Source organism: Eptesicus fuscus, chromosome 16 (genome assembly GCF_027574615.1).
Source record: "Eptesicus fuscus isolate TK198812 chromosome 16, DD_ASM_mEF_20220401, whole genome shotgun sequence".
Lineage (NCBI taxonomy): Eukaryota > Metazoa > Chordata > Mammalia > Chiroptera > Vespertilionidae > Eptesicus > Eptesicus fuscus.
The window spans coordinates 45,775,713-45,796,733 of record NC_072488.1 but is presented as its reverse complement, the minus strand read 5'-3'; the positions used below and the strand labels follow the sequence as shown (position 1 = coordinate 45,796,733).

The 21,021-nt window shown below is 49.5% G+C and overlaps 1 protein-coding gene across 2 annotated transcripts in view; it reads right to left on the bottom strand.

Moving 5' to 3' along the window:
* Positions 1-7,446: 7,446 nt before the first annotated feature.
* Positions 7,447-21,021, bottom strand: part of HK2 (hexokinase 2) — a 60,099-nt gene continuing 46,524 nt past the window's right edge. The window contains exons 10-19 of one of the 2 annotated variants that reach the window (XR_008558456.1): positions 20,548-20,852; positions 18,665-18,813; positions 18,294-18,413; positions 15,019-15,114; positions 14,467-14,566; positions 14,186-14,369; positions 12,720-12,875; positions 11,080-11,313; positions 7,783-8,357; positions 7,447-7,669 (exon numbers count right to left, since the gene is read on the bottom strand). Coding sequence is in view for 1 of the 2 variants with exons in the window: in XM_008147394.3 (XP_008145616.1) it covers positions 8,213-8,357; positions 11,080-11,313; positions 12,720-12,875; positions 14,186-14,369; positions 14,467-14,566; positions 15,019-15,114; positions 18,294-18,413; positions 18,665-18,813; positions 20,548-20,852 (1,489 nt within the window). In the remaining variant the exon portion in view is untranslated. Of the gene's footprint in view, positions 8,358-11,079; positions 11,314-12,719; positions 12,876-14,185; positions 14,370-14,466; positions 14,567-15,018; positions 15,115-18,293; positions 18,414-18,664; positions 18,814-20,547; positions 20,853-21,021 lie in introns of both variants that reach the window. The other variant, XM_008147394.3, reaches the window with a different exon arrangement.

Genomic DNA, 21,021 nt, shown 5'->3' with positions numbered 1-21,021 from the left:
AGCCAGAGCCGAGTCCATCCCCCTGCCCATCACTGGGAGCGTGGGTAGAAAGAGTGTACCCACCCACACAGTGAGATATAAGCAGTAAGGACAAGCAATGGATTATATGGGCACACAGCTGCTGCCAGGAGTCTTTCAAAGCACGATGCTTGGGGGTGTGTGGGGGAGACACAACATAAAACTTTTAGCCAATAGCATTTTGTAAATTTAAAAAAACAAAACCATGTACACAAAACAATATATGCCTCACAAAGACACAAATACATTGTACCTCAACACAGTAACATGGTTGCAGATTGCAAGTGGAGAATGGGAAGAGGAATGAGGACAAAAGGCAGTAAGAAAATAAAAAAGCAAGAAAGTTCCTTGTAAAAACTAGAAAATGCCCAGAACTGGGTAGGAGTAGGAGTAATTTAGCCTTCTGCACCTCTGGCCCAAACTAAAGAAAACAAAGCAACAAAGAAAGACCAAAAGTTGCCCTAGCTGGTTTGGCTCAGTGGATAAAGCGTCGGCCTGAGGACTGAAGGGTCCCGGATTTGATTCCAGGCAAGGGCACATGCCCAGGTTGGGGGCTCAATCTCCAGTAGGGGGCGTGCAGGAGGCAGCAGATCAATGATTCTCTCTCATCATTGATGCTTCTATCTCTCTCTCTCCCTCTCCTTTCCTCTCTGAACTCAATAAAAATATAATAAAAAAAATTTTTTTTATAAAAAGGAAGACCGAAAGAGCTGGGTGGGCTCTGCACAAGTGGGAAAAGCTATTTCCAAGCTGCACGCACCTAGGGTGTGGGCTGTCCATTTGTTTGAAGGAAATGATCGGCCTAGTGGTGAGGGGCCCACAGAGGAGGGGAGGACTGGGCAGGGAGGCAGCCGCAGGGAAAGCCCTGAACACAGGTGGCCCGGGGCTTTGAGGGTCTCTGGTGCAGAAGCCAGGGTTAAGTTACACACTGCAGTTCCCTCCGGAGTGCCCTGTCCGCATTAATGAAACCAAGGGTCCGTATGACTTCAATTAAATTTAGTTTTAAATCCTAGCCCTAGAAACTCTCTCTCTCTCTGTCTCTGTCTCTTTCTCTCTCTGTCTCTGTCTCTCTCTCTCTCTCCTATATAATAAAAGCCCAGCGACAGAATGGTGGAACGACCAGAATGACCGGAACAACCGCGGCCCCTCACCCTGGCTGGCCCCACCCCGCAATGGGTCCCCCCAACCCCAAATGGGGACCCCCCCATCGGGCAAGCCAATTGGACTACACCAGTGCACGAATTCATGCACCAGGCTTCTAGTGTGTGTGTGTGTGTGTGTGTGTGTGTGTGTGTGTATAAATATATATATATATATATTTATATATATATATATATGTATGACAGTATACCGGTATATATATATCAGAGACATGGTTTCCCCCCCACCCCCCACCCCCCAGGCAGCAGAAGACAGTAAGACAGTAGCTCAAACAGACTAATGGGCTCAGGGTCGGGGCCTCTGGCAGGGTAAGATAACATCTTGACCTAAGTTATGTTTCAATGCCTGAGCCCTAAGGTGGAACCACCTCTTAGCTACTTTCCCATGAGACCAGACAGAGGGATGCTGGGAAAAACCTAGAAACTTCTCAAAACCTGCAAAAATTATTCATTATTCTTATCTCACCTCCACCCAATCAGCTCCCAGCACCACCCGAACCCCTAACCCACAGTGTCTGTTATTTTGCCCTCTATAATTTGTAATCTACATGCCATGGGGGAGTTCGGGCTTTTGAGCATTAGCTTCTGGCAGTACTGTGTCTCTGGGAAGAGAAATATCTGGGGTCAAGGCCAAGTTTTGGCCACTTGCCAATGAGGAAAGAGGGAAGAAACAAAACGGAGTCCCTATAGGCAAGCTAACAAAACCACTCAGAATAAAATAGCCAGTATTTCTCAGTGTCCAGTGTTTGGCTCTGCTAGCGCCCAGTGGGTGAACTCTTTCTGTTCTGCAACATAAGGTTCTGTGCCCACCAGGGGGCCCCAGTGAGACTGTGAGAGCAGCTCTTCCCCAAGGCTCCGTGGTGGTGGCAGCAGTGACCTGGGCAGGTAGGACTAGAACTGAGGCCGTTGCCACCAAGGTAGAGGCCTTCCTCATGCCCACAGTCCAGCCAGGCCAAGAAGATATTCAAGGAAACACATTATACCTCATGTCATGTATTTTAATTAAAAAAAAAACAAAAAAAAAAACAGGATTATAACATACGGACTGTAACATACTTTTGGCAACATTTTCTGATAGTAAATATTCTTCTAAAACAATATCACTGTTTTACAGGATACATGCCAGGTACTCATTACTCAGCCCCAGGCCCATCCTCCCCTGCTCTGAGTCACAGGCACTACATTTCCCAGATTCCCTTTGCCAGCTGGCATCCTGCCAGGCTCAGCCCAGGGGAGACCCTCCAGAAGACGAGAGAGTGAGAGTGAGCAGTTAAGGTATTTCTAACCACCCCCCTCCTGCTCTGTGGTTCCAGCTCCTGCATCCCATCCCCAGTTTTTGGACTCTGGTCCAGCCAGTGAGGTAGAAGTGGCTTTTTTTATGTTAATCTCTGGGGTGCTTCTCCAGTGTTTGGCTTCTCAGCTCTCCCATCACCTATATAATCAAGTCCCTGTTTTACTTTATTTTCTAAAAATTTTTTGTATTGATTTCTGAGAGGAAGGGAGAGGGAGATAGGAGCATCAATGATGAGAGTGAATCATTGATTGGCTGCCTCATACATGCCCCACACTGGGGACCAAGCCCACAACCTGGGCATGTGCCCTGACTGGGAATCAAACCCTGACCTCCTGGTTCATAGGTCCACACTCAACTATTGAGCCAAACCAGCTGGGCCCAAGTGCTTGTTTTAAAGTTTGAATAAAGTAGATTGTCTTCCTAACTTGACCCTGATACAGGATGAGCCGATCCATCATATGGAGTGCCCCCTTTTTGCTATTAAAAGTCATACAGTAGCCAATACCCTTACAGCCAAATCTTAGTCTCCAATTACGTGTATTTCTTCTGCACAAATTTCTAGAAAATTATCCAAAACATGTTTTGATGTGTATTGCCTTTTCCCCTCTTAAATGATTGTACTAATTTGCACTCCCCCCCCAATAGTGTGAGAATGCTCCCTTACACTCTCCAAATTGAAGTTGGAAATCTAGGGTCTAATTTTAATTTCTTTCACCACTAGTGAGGACCAATTTTTTCCCCCGGCTATCTCTAGCCTTCTGTTACCCTTGGTCAGTTTCCTACCTATTATTGCCAGTCAAGCAGGGCCATGTCAATGTCAGTGGGTATCACTAGGGACTTGAGAGGAATTTATGTCCCAGGTTTGTGTTTTGCATATTAGGGAGATGAGGAAGGTTGGTAGGGAGAACATACAGGCAAGTGCTCGTTAGATGTTCACATAAGGGCTGTCTATCCTGGGTGTGAGTTACATGTGCCTGCAGAACGCAGCCCGCACCCCGGAGGGTTCTACTATATCTCAACAAACTGCTTAAACTGACCCCTCAGGGCCAGCTGAGATTCTTCATCCATGTCTGAAACCGAGGGGCCAGGGAAAGTCATCTTCCAGGCGCAGTGCTGAGTTGCTGGGAAGAGAACTATCTGGGGTCAAGGCCAAGTCCTGGCCACAGGCCTCTGAGGAAAGAGGGAAGAAACAAAATGGAGTTCCTATAGGCAAGCTAACGAAACCACTTAAATCAGAGTGGGCGGAGACATGAGGAATCGATGTTATCTTCCTTTAATAGCCTGCAAACGTAAACTTTGGAACTCTCATTTGTGCATCAACGTCTGGACATACAGAAGTCCTCCTGATAACCCTCTGAAGAAGTTAGGAAAGATTATTTCATTGTTCAGAACATCGGGTATCTGGAAGGTATCCAGAGGCTAAAAACGCAGAACTGATTCTTCTCAAGGATGTGCTTTTTTACTATAAAAACTCTCAACTTTTTCTTTTTCTCTACAATACCCTGGGTTTTTAGCTGGTAGGGCTTCCTGAATTGCAATTCGCCTTAAGGCCCTTGAATAAAACGTTGTCATTTAATTCTAGCGAAGCCTCCTGCTTCATGTGTACACCTGTCCAAGCGCATGCAGTCAAAATCATGACACCCCTACATTATTCATACTGGCCGGGAAGTACTTATATGCCCAAAACATGTGACTGCACTCTTGCAAATACTCACGAATCAATCACACATGGGAGTATTTTGAAAAACGTTAACATTTATTAATAACTAGTGGCCCGGTGCACGAAATTCATGCACATTAAAAGGGAATTAATTAGAGGAAATATTTTAATATTGCTATTCATGTCCCCTGGCCTGGTGCTAGGCGGGGAGGCAGCCTCACATCCCAGGCCAGCGCAAGTCCCCGCCCACCAACGCTGCAAGTTCCCGCGCCCCGCCCCCGCCTGCCTCGCACACAGCCTCCTGCAGTTCGGTCCTTATGGTGTTATGTCGTGATAACCATTTGCATATTAGCCTTTTATTATTATATTTCTAAACACACAGAGGAGAGTTTATGGATAAATTAGTAATAGGCAAATAAAAATCAATTTTGTTTTCAAGAAGTTACTGCTCTCGCTGGCCGGTGGCTCAGTTGGTTGGAGTTTCGTCCTGTACACCAAAAGATTGTGGGTTCAACCCCTGGCCCTGGTCAGGGCACATGCAGGAGGCAGTCAATCGATGTTACTCTCACATTGATGTTTTCTCTCTCTGTTCTTCTCTTTATAAGTAAATAAATAAATATGTTCTCAGGTGAAGATTTAAAAAATAAAAGTGTGGATATTTATTTATTTTGATAAAATTTAATTTGAAAAATATTTTTAAATTGTTATAGTGAGATAAAGTAAAAACACTATCCTTATTAATGGTAGATACTAAATAATATTTAGGAAATATGTATAAGGTATAAAGAATAACTGAAAATAATCAAGAGATCATTAGCTAATTATAAACCACTAGAGGCCCGGTGCACGAAATTCGTGCACGGTGGGGGGGTGTCCTTCAGCCCAGCCTGCACTCCCTCCAATCTGGGACATCCCTCTCACAATCCAGGACTGCTGGCTCCCAATGCTCACCTGCCTCTGCCTGATTGCCCCTAACTGCTTCTGCCTGCCACCTGATCACCCCCTAACCACTCCACTGCCAGTCTGATCGACGCCTAACTGCTTCCCGGCAAGCCCAATTGCCCCTAACTGCCCTCCCCTGCCAGTCTGATCACCCCTAACTGTCCTCCCCTGCAGGCCTGGTCACCCCCAACTGCCCTCCCCTGCTGGCCCGGTCACCCCTAACTGCCCTCCACACCCCTAACTGCCCTCTCTGCTGGCCTGATCACCCACAACTGCCCTCCTCTGAAGACCTGGTCTCCCCCAACTGCCCTCCTCTGCCGGCCCAATTGCCCCTAACTGCCCTCCCCTGCCAGCCTGGTCACCCCTAACTGCTCTCCCCTGCCAGTCTGGTCACCCCTAACTGTCCTCCCCTGCAGGCCTGGTCGCCCCCAACTGCCCTCCTCTGCTGGCCCGGTCACCCCTAACTGCCCTCCCCTGCTGACCTGGTCACCCCTAACTGCCCTCCCCTGCTGACCTGGTCACCCCTAACTGCCCTCCCTGCTGGCCTAATCGCCCACAACTGCCCTCCCCTGCAGGCCTGGGTCCCCCCAACTGCCCTCCACTGCAGGTCTGGTCCCCCCAAACTGCCCTCCCTGCAGGCCTGGTCCCCCCCAACTGCCCTCCCCTGCTGTCCTGGTCCCCCTCAACTGCCCTCCCCTACAGGACTGGCCCCCCTCAACTGCCCTCCCCTGCAGGCCTGGTTCCCCCCAACTGCCCTTCTCTGCTGGCCCAGTCACCCCTAACTGCCCTCCCTGCTGGCCTGATTGCCCACAACTGCCCTCCCCTGCAGGCCTGGGTCCCCCCAACTGCCCTCCTCTGCCATCCTGGTCACCTCCAACTGCCCACAACTGCCCTCCCCTGCCAGCCATCTTGTGGCAGCCATCTTGTGTCCACATGGGGGAAGCCATCTTTGGCCACATGGGGGCAGCCATATTGTGTCTTGGAGTGACGGTCAATTTGCATATTACTCTTTTATTAGATAGGATACTTAACATCACATTGTTAATGCAATTAATTCTTTATTGTACACGACAACATCTTCACTAGACTAGAGGGCTCGAGGATTTGAGATGATCCGCTATTCGGCACATCCCAGTCCAAGATTGAGATTCCCTGTATTTACATCAGGCAGAGCAGCATCAGCAAGGAACTGTCACCCAGCTGTGGGAACACAAACATTCAAAATGCAGAAACCTACAGCACATCTTTCAGAGCCACACACAGCTCGACCTTTAAAAAATGAGCCATTTCCTAGAAGAAGCCTAACTGTCAAGTTTAAAGGTTAAAATTCACCTCTATTTCTTGGGCATCCTTTAGTGACACACAAATCTAGACACTGTTCTCAATACACATCTGATAAAGGTGCAAGAATTGGGTGCTGTTGCAACTTGTCCCTTCCATCTTTCTGTCTTGACCCTTGTGTCCAGGTCAATAGTGTTGCAAGGCCATTCCTTCTTTATAATTCAGTATTCAGGCTCAACGTGTGTGGGCCTCATGTTTTAGGGATGCAGTGGGCTTAAGGACTCAGAATTAACTTCACTCCTGGAGAGTAGGGTATGAAAGGTTTTACACTGCTCCCCCCATCCCCCAGCAATTTGGAATAAATACTGTGTATAAAAACAGCTCAGGCTAAAGAAATCCTCCACACGATCCTTGTAAAACATTGACAAACCCAATTTTGCTAGGACACAAATCTCCAAAGTGCTGTCCCCGAGGCTTCATTCCATTGTTTATTTCATTATTTTGGTTTGTTATCAACGGTCAGGCACAATTTTTTTTTAATGTTTTCGGTGGCTTCTCTTGTCTTGTTAGAGAGCTTTTAAATTCTACCGAATGCCTTAAGAATAAAGGTTCCTAAGCAATGAGTCTGAGTCCTTTGGTTAACATCCGGGTATTATTGCCCCAGGAAAGTTCCTACAGAGCAGCTAGGGCTGCGATTTCTTCAACCCATAGGCCCAGCCTCCTTCACTCTCTCCCTTGCTTTCCACATTTCAGAGTCCGCAGGGAAAGGAGGAACCGGGAGGGAGGTGCTTGGCCATTCACTCACCATGAAGAGCTTCCCTTCTCTTCCCACAGGCGAATGAGGTATTTCTACTAACCCATCAGTATCTTCTCCTTCCATCCTTTAACTACCCATCTACTAATAGGTCAGGTCTGAGGAGACCCTGTGTATCTATATACATGGCAAACTAACATATAAATACATACATACAACCGATCATTACATCCAGTATCCAGATGAGGGAACACACGTGCTTTGTGGAACTAAATAAATTTCAAACATAAGTTAAAATGAAAATACAGTGTTTACACTTCGGCAGGAAACATTAAAAAAAAAAAAAAAAAAACAGACCAAAAAGTCCCCACCCTCCCCTCAAGGTCCATTGCCCATGGATGACTGGTGAACCCACCAGGAGACGCGACAAGTCCATGCGCACGACGTGTCAGCTCGTGGCTTTGGTATTGCACGCTCAGACTCAGGGCGCTCTGATTCCAGGAACAGCCACCCACCAGGCGATGCTTGCAGATGAGGTTGAAGAGGGGCTTTCGCATGGCCTTCCAGGACTTCCCTCCAAGGCGCCCCTCTCCTCCCCCGCCACGTTCTGCCGGTGGGAGAATCAGGCTCAGGTTAGTGGAGAACTCCCCGGTCTCTGAGAAACAGTGCCAACCTCCGCGCCGGGGGATGCTCTCCACCTAGAAATACCATGTCCGGGGTCCAAGGTGAAGCAGCCAGGGTTCAAGGTGAAGCAACCGTATCCTTTCATTAGTGTCCCCACCCTGCGGGATTGCACAGGGACCTGGAAGTCGGCCAGGGGGGTTTTGACTAAAGGTTAACATTTGTTCTAAGTTTTAAGAGAACCGAGGGGAATGGTTGTGACTAATGTGAACAAATCTGTACTTCAAATGGCATTTTTCTCAGGAGGGCCAAGGTGTGGGCACCAAACTCTACAGTGAGGACACACAGAGACACAACGCAGGCTGGCAGGGTCCTCTCTGCCAAGGACGAGCCGAGAGTCTGTCTCTGACACAGGGGATGGCATCTCAATTTAAAGCAGGGGAGAGGGGAGCCCGAGGACGTCCCTGCCGACTTCGGGGACTCTATCGCTGTCCGGCCTCGCGGATGCGACAGGCCACCGCAGTGATGAGAGCCGCCCCCTTCCCGCTGCCGTCCTCCGACTCCAGGAAGGACACGTCACACCTCGGAGCCAGGTCCTTCACCGTCGCATGCATGACTTTGGCAAAGCTGGAGGTTGGGAAGAGATGGGAAAAAAAACCTTAGTCACGACTGCTCTGTGTCCCAGAGCTGCGACCCTATGAAGTGATGCTGGAAACCCCAGGAATACTTAGATGAAGAAGAGGATGACCGCTGCCGTGTTCTGAATAAACACTTACTACAAATGACACATCAGAAAACGGAGGCTTGGAGCCACGAGCGAAATGCCCAAATTCTACATCAGAGTGGGCGAGTGGAGGGCTAAGATTTAAACCTCTGAGATCTGGGTGAGTTATGTTCTTAAAAAACTACTCAGTGAAAGAGGAGTTCAACCATTCCGGCTGCCACAGGTGTGCCTCGCAGAAGTGCACAGCCTGGTCATGAACTCTGGAGGGAAGGACCTCCCCCCCACCCCCCGCATTCTGTTTTCCAAAAGTACTGACTCACATCAGACCCAGTTGAGTCCAAAATGTCAGTGAAGGCAAAAGGAGCAGCCTCAGGGGGTTGCTGCTGGGACAGGACAGGGTCTGCCTTCCCCACCTGTGACGGCAAGGACAGAGGCTCCCAACACCCCCCAGTGCTGGTAGCTGGGCTTGTCGGCTTCCCAGCCCTCACCTGGGACTAAGGCTCCTATTGTCACAGTGACAATGAGCTTCAACAACAGGGACTCGGGACTTCTCAAGGGCCACGCTTTTCACTAACTGTGTAAACTCTGGGCAAGTCTCTCAGCTCCTTGAAGCAACCCCGGTGACAGCAGGTAACAACTCAATCGACAAGTCTCTCCTTCCTCACTGCATCCCACCTATAGTCCAGGCCAGGAACACAGCTCTATTATTTTAGTTTCTAGCTGAAAAGCTTCCAGGGGAGAAGGACTAGGGCATTCCCTGACTCTGAATTAATTTATTCAAAGCATATGCAAAAGCATGAAGAAGGGAGAAGAGAAATGGTGATCAGAGTTGAGAAAGGAGATGGAGAAAGACAGGGAAAAAAAATTAAAAGAAAAGGGGGACCCGGGTGAGGCTGGGTCCCTGGGCCCGGGTGAGGCCACGCGCCCCTGGGCCCGGGTGAGGCCACGCGCCACTGGACCCGGATGAGGCTGGGTCCCTGGGCCCGGGTGAGGCCATGTGCCCCTGGGTCCGGGTGAGGCCTTGCGCCCCTGGGTATGGGTGAAGCCGGATCCTGGGTCCGGGTGAGGCCGTGTGCTCCTGGATCCATCCGGGTGAGGCTGGGTCCCGGGCCTGGGTGTGGCCACGCGCCCCTTGGGTCTGAGTGAGGCCACGTGCCCCTTAGTCCGGGTGAAGCCGTGCCCCTGGGTCCGGCCGAGACCAAACCAGAGGGATTCGGACCTCCTTTACCACCATTTGTCCACCATCCAGAGCTGAGGGGTCAGTGCTGACATGTACACATAAGGAACTGGTGGACATTGAAATTGGGTCTCAAAAGAACTGTTGGTCCAGAAAGAAACTCACTACAGACTGATTCATTTGCCTCTCAGCATAACTATTATTGCTCGTCTCACATTCAGTTCTTATAAGTATATATCTAGTGACATATGATCTCGCTCATCTAGGGGAAATGATGAACAACATAGACTGAGGAACAAGAACAGAACCAGAAACAAGGAGGCATCAATCGGACTATCGGGCCTCAGAGGGAGGATAGGGGAGGTTGGGAGGAGGGGGGAGAGATCAACCAAAGGACTTGTGTGCATGCATATGAGCCTATCCAACGGTTAAGTTCAACAGGGAGTTGGGGCATCCGTGGGGAGGGGTGTGGGATGGGAATGGGGGGATGAGGACAAATATGTGACACCTTAATCAATAAAGAAATTTAAAAAAAATAAATAAATAAATAATAAAAAATAAAAAAGAAAAAGAAAAGGGGTTCAGTACTTCCATACTGGGAGGGGGATGCAGTAGGAAACCCTTCTATAGAGGGCCAGACAGTAGATACAGTTTCAGGGTTGAGGGCCATAGGGTCCATTGTGACTACTCTGCCATGGTAGTTGACAGCAGCCATAGATGACACAAATGAGTGGGCGTGGCTGTGTTCCAATAAAACTTTACTTACAAAAAGCTGAGGCTGTAGTCTGCCAGGCTGTGCTTTAGTCTATATAAAAACTTTGCCCGAGAAATGTATGTTTCAGTATACATATACTAAATGTTCACCGGAGCACTCTCTGCAATCCCATATAATAAAAGGCTAATATGAAAATTGTCCCCTCGACCCGGGAGTTCAATTGAGAGTTCAACCAGGTCGTACCCCATCCATGCACAAATTCGTGCACCGGGCCTCTAGTAGTTAATATCTAAAAATAACCCAACATTCAACAGCCGTAGAATAACACAGGTACACTATACAGCCCTGAAAATGAATGAACTACAAATGGATACTTCCAGGTGGACGCATGTCCAGACCATAAATGCTGTGTGGGGAAAGTCAGACCCAAAAGAAGAGATGCCATATGATTCCCCTATGGCGGGTTCAAAATTATGTAGGTGCATACATAGATACATGGGGGAAAGGAAGCAAGGGATGGAGCCACCATAGCACTTACCCCAGGCAGGGAACAGTGAACGGTGCAACTGGGAAGGGGCTCACAGGGCACTTGGGTGGGGGAAACGGCCTACTTCTGGTCATTGATCTAATCTACAATATATACTCTTTGGAATGCCGATGGCCTGCTCTGGGGGAAAGCAAGGAAAGAACAGAGAGAGAGGGAGAAAGATGGGCAGGGAGTGTGGTCACTCACTGAGGATGGAGCTTGTAGAGGGTTCCATCCACACCCACTGTCACTTTCAGAGTGTCCAGCCCACGGTTTTCTCGTATTTTGTCCACCACGGCGGCCATGCCTGCGCCACAGAGCTGGGCGGCCCGCCGCGCCACAACGGTGCACACCTCCTTGACGATGATGCTGTCGTCACAGGTGCTCTCGAGCCCCAAGTGGTGCAGGATGGCTCGGACCTGCAGCAGGGCCAGGCAGTCACTGGGGTGGGAGGGAGACAGCAAGTGGTCAGTCACGTGCCAGAGGGGTCAGGGGTCAGAGGCCACTCTAGGAGCCTGGCCATCCAGGAGCTGGTGTAAAGGACAGCGCCCTGCAAGGTGGCTCCTGTTCTGAGCTCATCCCATGGGACCACACAGACTCCTCCTGGGTGCGGCTGTAACACGAAGAAACAGCTCCCTATTCCACTTGGCCTAGATGAGGTGCAGCAATGCTACTACAGAAATGATAACAAAACTAAAGGAAATTCGCTGTCTTGGTATTCCACTCACTTGGACATAATAAAGACAAGATAACACTCATGTGGCGATTGCAAAGTCTCTCAAGTCCATTCTCTCAATGCTGTGCATGGATGAGCAGGACAAGCATCCCTGGCCAACATCAGATCCATGTTCTATTCCTACTCCCCCACCCTGGGTGGTCTGAAATCCACTTGAGTACTATTTATAAAACAAATGCAAATAAAATTGTAGGAAGAAAAGAAACCCTAGTGTATAAAGGGAAGTACCTGAGAACCCTGGAGTCATCTACATAAGCAGACATGTAGAATATGCCCTTTCTATGTGCACACAGCCTCGGGCCCCACTCGTGTCGGTTCCTGTTTTTCTACACGCCTGAGAGTAATGACAGAGCATAAGGGCTCTGAAATTCACTGTTCTAATTTGGAGCAGACTCTTCTGCCATTAGACTGGAGAGGGAAGGATTTGCTGTAATGAGCCGCCACACGGCCTCCTTCGGCATTGCCTGACGAGCCACCTGCACTCAGTCCCGGGTGCCTTATTACTGCAGCGGCAGTGAGGAAGACCCTCGGCCATGCATAAGTGCTTTAATGGGTTCTCTTTCTCTGTGCATTCCAATTTGCATCTTATGAGCAGGTATCTTTTCTGACTTTGATATTTGATCTTAAACCCAATATGACTTTGCATGGGTTCATGCCAGCTTAGCATCATTTTTCATGGGAATGTTATATGTTTTCCTTTAAAATGACAACTGTTCATAAGACAGCTGAAATATAGCCCGGCCACAGTGGCTCAGTGTTTGAGCATCAACCTATGAACAGGAGGTCACGGTTTGATTCCTGGTCAGGGCACATGCCCAGGTTGTGGGCTCGATCCCCAGTAAGGAGCATGCAGGAGGCAGCCAATCAATGACTCTCTCTCATCATTGATGTTTCTGTCTCTCTCTTCCTCTCCCTTCCTCTCTCTGAAATCAATAAAAAATATATATATTTTTAAAAGATACTTGGAATAGACACTACAGATATGTGCCAGCAACTAAACAGACCTGTCTGTAAGCCACGCCTTGATATGACTTGAGCTGTGGAAATCCTTCAGCGTGTCTGTCCATGAAGAGGACAGAGTTGTACCCTACTCCAGGACCGAAATCCTCACCTCTCAATCTGAGACAGGAACTTGGTTTCAAAAATTCCCCTTGTCTTGAGTCGCTCTGAGATGCGGCCACGGAAGAGCAGCCCACGCTTAGTGAAGTCAATGAGGATGTTCCGGACAATCTCGCCCAAGTACATGCCACTGATCATTTTCTCAAACCTGCAATGAGGGTGACATCCATGGAGATTAAGTAGGAAGGTGGTGGGATGTGATGAGACAGGACAGACCAATTCAGTCCCCTGACAATGTGACAGCAGAGGGCATGCAGATTCCCCTTGGTGGGAAAGGAAATGCTACCTGATTCACAGGATTCCTCGTGTTCGGTGAAGCTGGCTACAGTGCCGGAGACCCACAGGGTCCCTGGGATTGGCCCATCTTCTGGGCTCATTTTCTCTCCAAGGCTTATTCCTGACGCCTCAAGAAGGAATAGAAACCCAAAGCGACCACCCTTCCAGGAGAAGGGGAGGAATCTTAATCCTTAATCCCACTAGGCATTTAGCTTGCTATCTCCTACACCTAGTCATTATCAGCTAAGTAACTTGTGCCAGCTGGAGTCCTGTCCTGGCCACCAAAACGGAATGTGACTACTCAGTGGCCGAGGGCCTTTGGGCCCCGAGGAGTGCCTTACAAAAGTCGAGGAGGTCCCCAGTTTCAACCAAGATCCCATTGCTACTCTGTCTTGCTTTACCCCAGCGTGTGTCCTTCACTAATGTTGTCTGTGACCTCTACTCTAGACAGATGTTTTGCAAAGTATATTGCACAGTACATTGGTCCCTGATTAATGTGGTTAGGAAACACTACATCCTCCTAGTGGGAAGCGTGCTGGATCTTACACTAGTCTCGCGCTCAGATTCCCCCACACTACACAAGGGGCTTTGTGGCGCTTGCTGGGGCTGTCCCCTCATCCAGTCCTGACAACAGAGGGCGCTACATACTGGATGGAGGGAGGAGGAGGAGGAGGAGGGGGAATGCTCCTGCCTGCTTCTTGTTCCCGTCTGCCTCACCCCAGCGATGCTTCCTTCTTCACCCTGGTAGCATGACGGGTTCAACTCTCATTTGTTTTTCCCACCGTCCCAGAGCTAGGTCTCCACACTCTCTCCCTGACCTGTCTGTTCTCACAGTCCTAGGGGCGGGAGCTGCTTCTTACATGTACTAACTCTGTGTCCCCTTTTGTCTTTTCATCCCTCTAAAACCTCTGTGACCGGTCCCCTGTATGAAATCCCCTTGCAATATACTGTTGTGATTTGTTTTCCCAACTGGGCTTAGAAAGCATCACCGTCCAGCAGGGGGAAAAGGACCCAGAACTTTCCAGATGTATTGGATAAGAAACCCTTCCCAAGGAAATCCTTTCTATTAACATCTCAAGAGAAAGAACATCGTGGGATTTGCTGTTGTAGAGGATCTGATTACTTGTCTCCATCCAGTTCTGGGATACACGACCCAGAGGCCACGAGCAGTTGGGCACCTACCTCTGTTTGCCAGGGTTGAGGGAAAGCTCATCCACAGCCACATCAAATTCCGTGCGGAAGTCATCTAGGCACCCATTGTCCCCGAAAGCTCCCCACTCCATGTTGACACACATCCGCCCCTCTTCCCCATCCACCAGCTCCACGTTCCGCATCTCCTCCATGTAGCAGGCATTGCTGCCCGTGCCTGCCAATCACAGAGATGTCAGGGCCTCACTCAGCACCGTCTCCCACCCACCCGAGGCCGGGTGACCCCATGTGGGAAGGACAGCCTAGGTCCTTACCAACAATGAGGCCAACTTCACAGTGAGGGTCTTCATAGCCACAGGTCATCATAGTCCCGACCGTGTCATTCACCACGGCCACCACGTCCAGGTCAAACTCCTGAGAAGGCAAAAGCAGATCCCCAGTCCACAAATGAATCACAACATTCCCCCTCCAGACACTTGCAAGGGAGATTTCCATGAACATAAGACGCATACAGCATGGCTCATTCTCTTTTCACGCAGGTCTTTGCTCAAAGGTCACCTCCTCAGAGGCCTTCCCTGGTTATAACTATTGAAAAGAGTGCCCCTTCCCCAGCCCACTCACTATGTTCTCGCCCAACTTCATTTCTCATCATAGTTCTACAGCACTGACATTAGCTCCTGGGTTTGTTTACAGGACAAGAGTTTCTTATGGTCGTTCCTGAGTCCCCAGGGCCGAGAGCAGGCTTAACACACCGCAGACACCCACAAACTGCTGAAGGACCATGTTACTTCTCCACCTGACCAATTCAACCGCACTCAACACTTCCCCACGTTCTGCACACACAGGCCCCGCCGTGTCTCTCCCACCTCTCGCCGGTGGATGGCTTCCTTCAGCAGGCTGACCACGTCCTCACCCTCACAGCCAGACGCCTTGAAACCTTTCGTCCACTTGAGGAGGATGCTCTAAAAATCACACGGAGCAGTAGTTAGGGCATCAGAGAAGGACTCCCGGGTCATTCCCTTACACCGGTTATACACATGCCCTTTAGTAACCAATCATCTCGCCCACAATGATTCCAAACAGGTTTGTTTCCCTTACTTGGATTTACTGAGTGCCTACAATGTACCAGGCTAAGCACATCTCATGCATCACAGCATTTAATCCTCACAGCAACCTTGTGCAGTGTCTATCATTATCGTGCCCATTTTACAGGTAACCATGGCTCTGGAGTAACTGGCCAAAGGCCTGCAGCCTGGAGAAGAGGAGCAGGACTCACTCCCAGGCCCAGCGACTCCAATGGACAGGCCACAAGCATCACACAACTGAGCCTGCCAGGGAACTAAGTTCTACATGCTCAGTTTACCCTGCCCCCATCCTACATTTACATCAAACTAAGTAAACAGTGAACAAATGTCCTGCCCACAGTTGGGGTGACATCTAAGCTTCACCACCCTCCCTGTGAGGGAAGCACTCTGAGCTCCTTGGAGTTCCCCCACAGCCCTCTCATCCTTATTGTGGCCCTGTGCCATGCCATGGGACCCTCCAGGAACAGGTAACATGGTAGCTTTGACCATGAGAGAAATGTTCAAAAGAGAAAGGGTTTTGTTTCCTGGCTCCCTCTTTGCTGCTATAGCCCATCAAGAAACAAATGTGAAGGCCCGGCTGGCGTGGCTCAGTGGTTGAGTGTCGACCTATGAACCAGGAGGTCATGGTTCGAATCCTGGTCAGGGCACATGCCCAGGTTGTGGGCTCAATCCCCAGTGTGGGGTGTATAGGAGGCAGCCAATCAGTGATTCTCTCCCATCATTGAAGTTTCTCTCTTCCTCTCTCCCTCTCACTTCCTCTCGGAAATCAATAAAAATATATTAAATAATAACAAAACAAAACAAAAAAGAAACAAATGTGAAGGACATCCCGGCCCCCTTCCCAAGACACTAGAATCTATAAACGGGCTTTGTGTTCACTATCCACCCCCTCACACGGTTCTCCCAGGCCTTGTTTGGTTGTTCATGCCCACCAGCCTGGCATTTCATGGCCCAGGAGTTTGGTATCACTAGGCAACGTGAATGTTCTGATCTGGGAGATTCAGAAAAGCAGTGCAGTCCGGCAGGTCCTGGTTCCCACACCTACACCCAAAACCTGTGTGCTAATCTCCACCCAGCTTTCTTTGTCGACAAATTAACTTCACGTCTCTGATTAAATTCTGTATTACGGCCACTTTCAGGTTTACGAAATGTTCAAATAACATTATTCCAGGCCTCAGCACCTGCAGGTTTCCCATCAACCGATGATCTCACCAGAGTAGAACCCAGCCTCTGCTTTATTTGCTCTAAATTTTTACAATTCTAGACTGAACACACGGTCCTTGTAGAAACTTGGGCCTGGAATCTGGCAATTTGGGCAAAAACAGTTCACATGCCTTGGGGCTGCCAGATAAATATAAATACAGTATACCATAACATGTTGGCATGTAAAGTAAGACAGTGTCTGTTTTAAAATACTTTAGTAGGAAAAGCCTGGAAGTATATACACTGGCGTGTTATGGTTTTATCTTCCTATTAATTGCATTTTTTGTATGTTTGTATAGTGTAGAGATAAGACTTCTCTTAACTAGTCACTGATATGAGGCAGTAAATGGCTCATAATTTATTAAATATTTCCTGACCATTGAACAATTAGGCTTATTTCTATGTTTCATCCAATATCACATAAATTTTATCCACATGTTTGATAATTCCCTTTGCCAAAGTAATGCAAATGTGAAGGCTCTGAAAACCCAATGACATTGATAAAAATGTGCCGAAACAAAGAAACTGGAAAAGCTAAAAGCAACACTGGACAGATGTTAACAGATATTGGGAAATACTGGGTTAGGCAGGGTTTCTAAGGCAGATCGGCCCCAAACCTTAGCTGTCTTAGTGCACATGGTGAATCTGGCTCTCAGGGGGGAGGAGCAGGAGGCAGTTACAAAACTCAGCTGAGCCACCTAAGGGTTGCTGCTCTGGGGACCCTGTAGAAAACGCGGCCCTTCTCACCACGGGGCCAAGCTCACGGAACCTGTGACTGTTCCACCTGCATGCCCTCCCCACCACTGCAGGCTGCTTGCCTTCCAGCCCTATCAACCCCTCCACCTGACTGAGACGGTCCAAGGATTCCTCAGGCCCTCCAGGCATGTGCTCAGAACACATTACACCACGCCTCCTCGGGACTTTTGCACCCATTGGTGCCACATTCCAAAGGGCAGCTCTGGCTTTCCTAAGCTTGCTTCATCAGTCCAGTCTCTTTGTAAGCACCCAGAGCAGGAACTATGCCTCTGGTCCCCTGGCAACTCCACCCACAGCATACTCCCCACCTGTACCAGGCACGCAAGCTTCCCAGCAAAAACACAGAGGAACAACTGCTTTAAATGACAGTATTTTGACACCTAATAGACTAAGTATGGACCCATATCAAGCCTGAGCATCACCTACTCAGTCTCTTGACACTTCTCAACACACCCAAGTCCAGAATACCTGGGAGCACCAGTATTCGCCACTTGCTTCCTTCATCCCAGGGAATGAAAGCAAAGGTGAGACTAGAGCAGAGCGAGAGCATCCGAATGACCGGAGATGAATGAAAATGTCCTGAGCCCAAAACAAGAGCCTCAGGAGCAGCTGAGCTTCATTGAGAACATGGGCTTAGGTGTCAGGAAACCAGAATTCAAATCGTGGCTTGGTCATTCCGAAGCTATCTGACCTGGTCTAGGTTTTGCAACCTAAGAAACGGCGGGTTTTAATATTTGGCATCGCTATAGACCTAATTTTCCTTTCTGCAAAATGGGTGTACAAACGCCTACCTTATAGGTTGCCATGAGGGTTAAATGAAATAATGTGTATAGAAAGCCTGGCCCAGTACCTGACATAAACTGCTTAAAAAAATGTTAATATTTTGATTAGCATCCTCATTGTGATCCCAAAGATTGCTTGTTACAGCCGAGCTAAGCTAGGTATCCTCGGCCAGCTCTGACTCACTCATTCCCACCAACAGGCCCCTCCTCCCAGCGGCTCATGCATGCCCTTCTTTTCCTCCTCTAAGCTCAACTTTCTGGCTGGTATACAGTCAATAAAACCCACAGCAGAGCCCTCCAGGAAGGGCCTCTTACCTCATCCAGGCTGTTCTGCTGGCAGGGGAAGGAGAAGGTGAAGCCCAGGGGCAGGGACACGCCCTTCATGCCCATGTACTCAAGGAAGTCGGCGATGCACTGGACGATATGGTCAAAGAGCTGCAGGGAGAAGCCGCGCTCTCAGGGAGGGGCCCTTGGCCAGGGCAGGCTTCCCCCAGCAAGGCCTGAGCGCTAGTGAGGCCTCCACCCGGGAGAAATGCAAGCCAGGTGTAATCCTGAGTAAAGCCAGCCCTGGGTCCTGGCCCACCCAGCCCTCCCCGGGACCATGGTGAGCAGAGGGAGCACTGCCCTCCCAGGGAAGAAGTGGATGTCTACTGGGGTCCCCTCCCAGAGGTGTTGCCCTGCCTCACCTCGTCCCCCGTGCCGTGCATGACCTCCTGCGGGATGGCGTAGATCTTGTTGTGCATCTCCACTCCGCGCCGCTTCCCGTTCCGCACACGCACCAGCAGGACCCGGAAATTGGTACCCCCAAGGTCCAAGGCCAGGAAATCACCTTTCTCTGAAAATAAACCCAGGAAGATGATGACCACGTGACCACAGCAGAGAGTGACAGGGTCTAAAGCACCTTCCCCTAATGGGGAGGTCTCCTGGGGGGGAGGGGGGAGCCCTCGACAACCTCAGGGGTGATGGACTGTGAGCATCATAAAGAATATTAGACCCCAGGACCAGAGACCTGCTGGCTCCTTAGTGGTTCTCAAATGAGTTCAAGTGGTGGGGCCCGGAAGTCACAATGACCTCTGCAATCACAACAGAGGAAAGGGCGACTGTGCACTCAAAAACATCTAACATGCCATTCATGCTAAGTCAAAGGCCACCTTATTTAGAATAGACTAGAGAAGGAACGGCAGAGACAAACACCCTCCTTTGCTGGGCAATCACCATGTGCTCCTCCCCCACAAAGAGCTCACGCAACCTTCAGGCAGCCCAGATAGCGAGGCACTGCGTTCCCCTCCGATGAGGGCCCATGACCCAGCTGACCTAGGGGGAGGCATTTGCTGGAGGCCACACAGCCAGCAGAGGGTGGAGCAGGGGCCAAGTTCCAGTCTCTGCCTCTGGAACGTGTATCAAGTGTGCTACACTGGCTGCTCAGTGGCTGTTTCCAATGAATTGGGGAACGGGGGGGGGGGGGGGGAAGGGGGGAGAAATGCCATCATTTTGGTCATGAGACGTAGACCAGGCGTCAGCAATATTTTTCTGTAAAGGGCTGGGCCTTGTAAGCCAGTCTCTGCTGCAACCACATGGCTTTGCCATGGTAGTGCAAAGCACCAATAAACAATACGTGGACAAATGGGCAAGACTGTGCAGTAATAAAACTTTATTTACAAAAACAGATGGTGGGCCAGATTTAGTCTGTGGGCCTTAGAGTGCCAACCCCTGACCTAGGGCTTACAAGAGCTGGCCCTGAACCAAAATCCCTGGGTTTGAAGCCTAGCTCTGCCATTTTCCAGATGTTGGAATCCTTGAGAACCAAATGTAGGATGGGGGCAGGTTTCTTTATTTCTCTGTGTCTTAGCTCTGTGCCAACCATAACAGTTTGTTAACAAACAAAATTAACTACTAATCTCTGTTAACAGGTAAAGATTAAATGAATAGACATGCGTTAAGTGCTCAGAGAAGTGCTTGACACATAGTAAGCATTCAGTGAGTACTTACTAAATCACCACAGCTCAAATTTTAGCCTTGATTTGAGCTTATTGAGCATTAGAATTTCCTAGTACAGATGGCCCCCAATTTACAATAGTTCAATAGATTTAATGATTTTTTTTACTTTACAATGGTGAAAGCAATTCGCATTGAGTAGAACCCATACTTGGAATGTTGATCTTTACCAGGGCTAGTGATGTGGTATCATACTCTTGTGATGGCAGCAGCAGCGAGCCACAGCTCCTAGTGAGCCATCGATCACCAGGGTAAGCAACCAGCGCTCCAGTGTATTCATGCGTCAGATGATTTTGCCCAAGTGTAGGCTAATGTACGTAAGTGTTCTGAGCACATTTAAGGTAGGCTAGGGAAGCTGTGAGGTTCGGTAAGTTGGATGTATTAAATGCATTTTCGACTTATGATGAGTTTATTGTGATGTAACGCTATCGTAAGTGGAGAAGCATTTGTACTATAGCTGGAGATATACGTTCTGGTCCAAACATCCAAGGCTAAGGCTAAGGAGCTCTCCCAGAGTGTCAACACCGGGACAAAGGCCCACTGTGGTGAGCTGAGTGGCAGCCCTGCCATGTACCTGTGCCATCAGGGGTGGCGCACACGTAGGTGGGCAGCATCTTGACCGGAGCAACGGCATGGGTCTCCTTGCTCAGACCTCGCTCCATTTCTAGCTTCATCCTCTTCTTGACTTCCAGCAGCTGCTCCCGGCTCAGCTTCAGAGACTCCAAGGTCTTCTGCCGGGCCCGGTGTTGGTCGGCCAGCCGGTAGGCCACCGCCGTCACCATGGCTGCCCCCTTGCCGCTGCCATCCTCGGAGCGGAGGAAGCGGACGTCGCAGTCAGGCACCAGGCGCCGCACCGTCTTGTGAAGTCGCTTGGCGAAACTGCAGTCACCGAGATGGGGTAAGAAATGGGTGCCCACAGCTAGGGTCAATGGCGCTAACGGTTGGAGCGTTAGTGCACCACCTCAGCACAAATGCCAAGAGGCACCCGCAGAAGCAGATCTGCCCCGAACATCCCCTCCCCACTCTTTCCCAAGTTAGAGGTCACTGT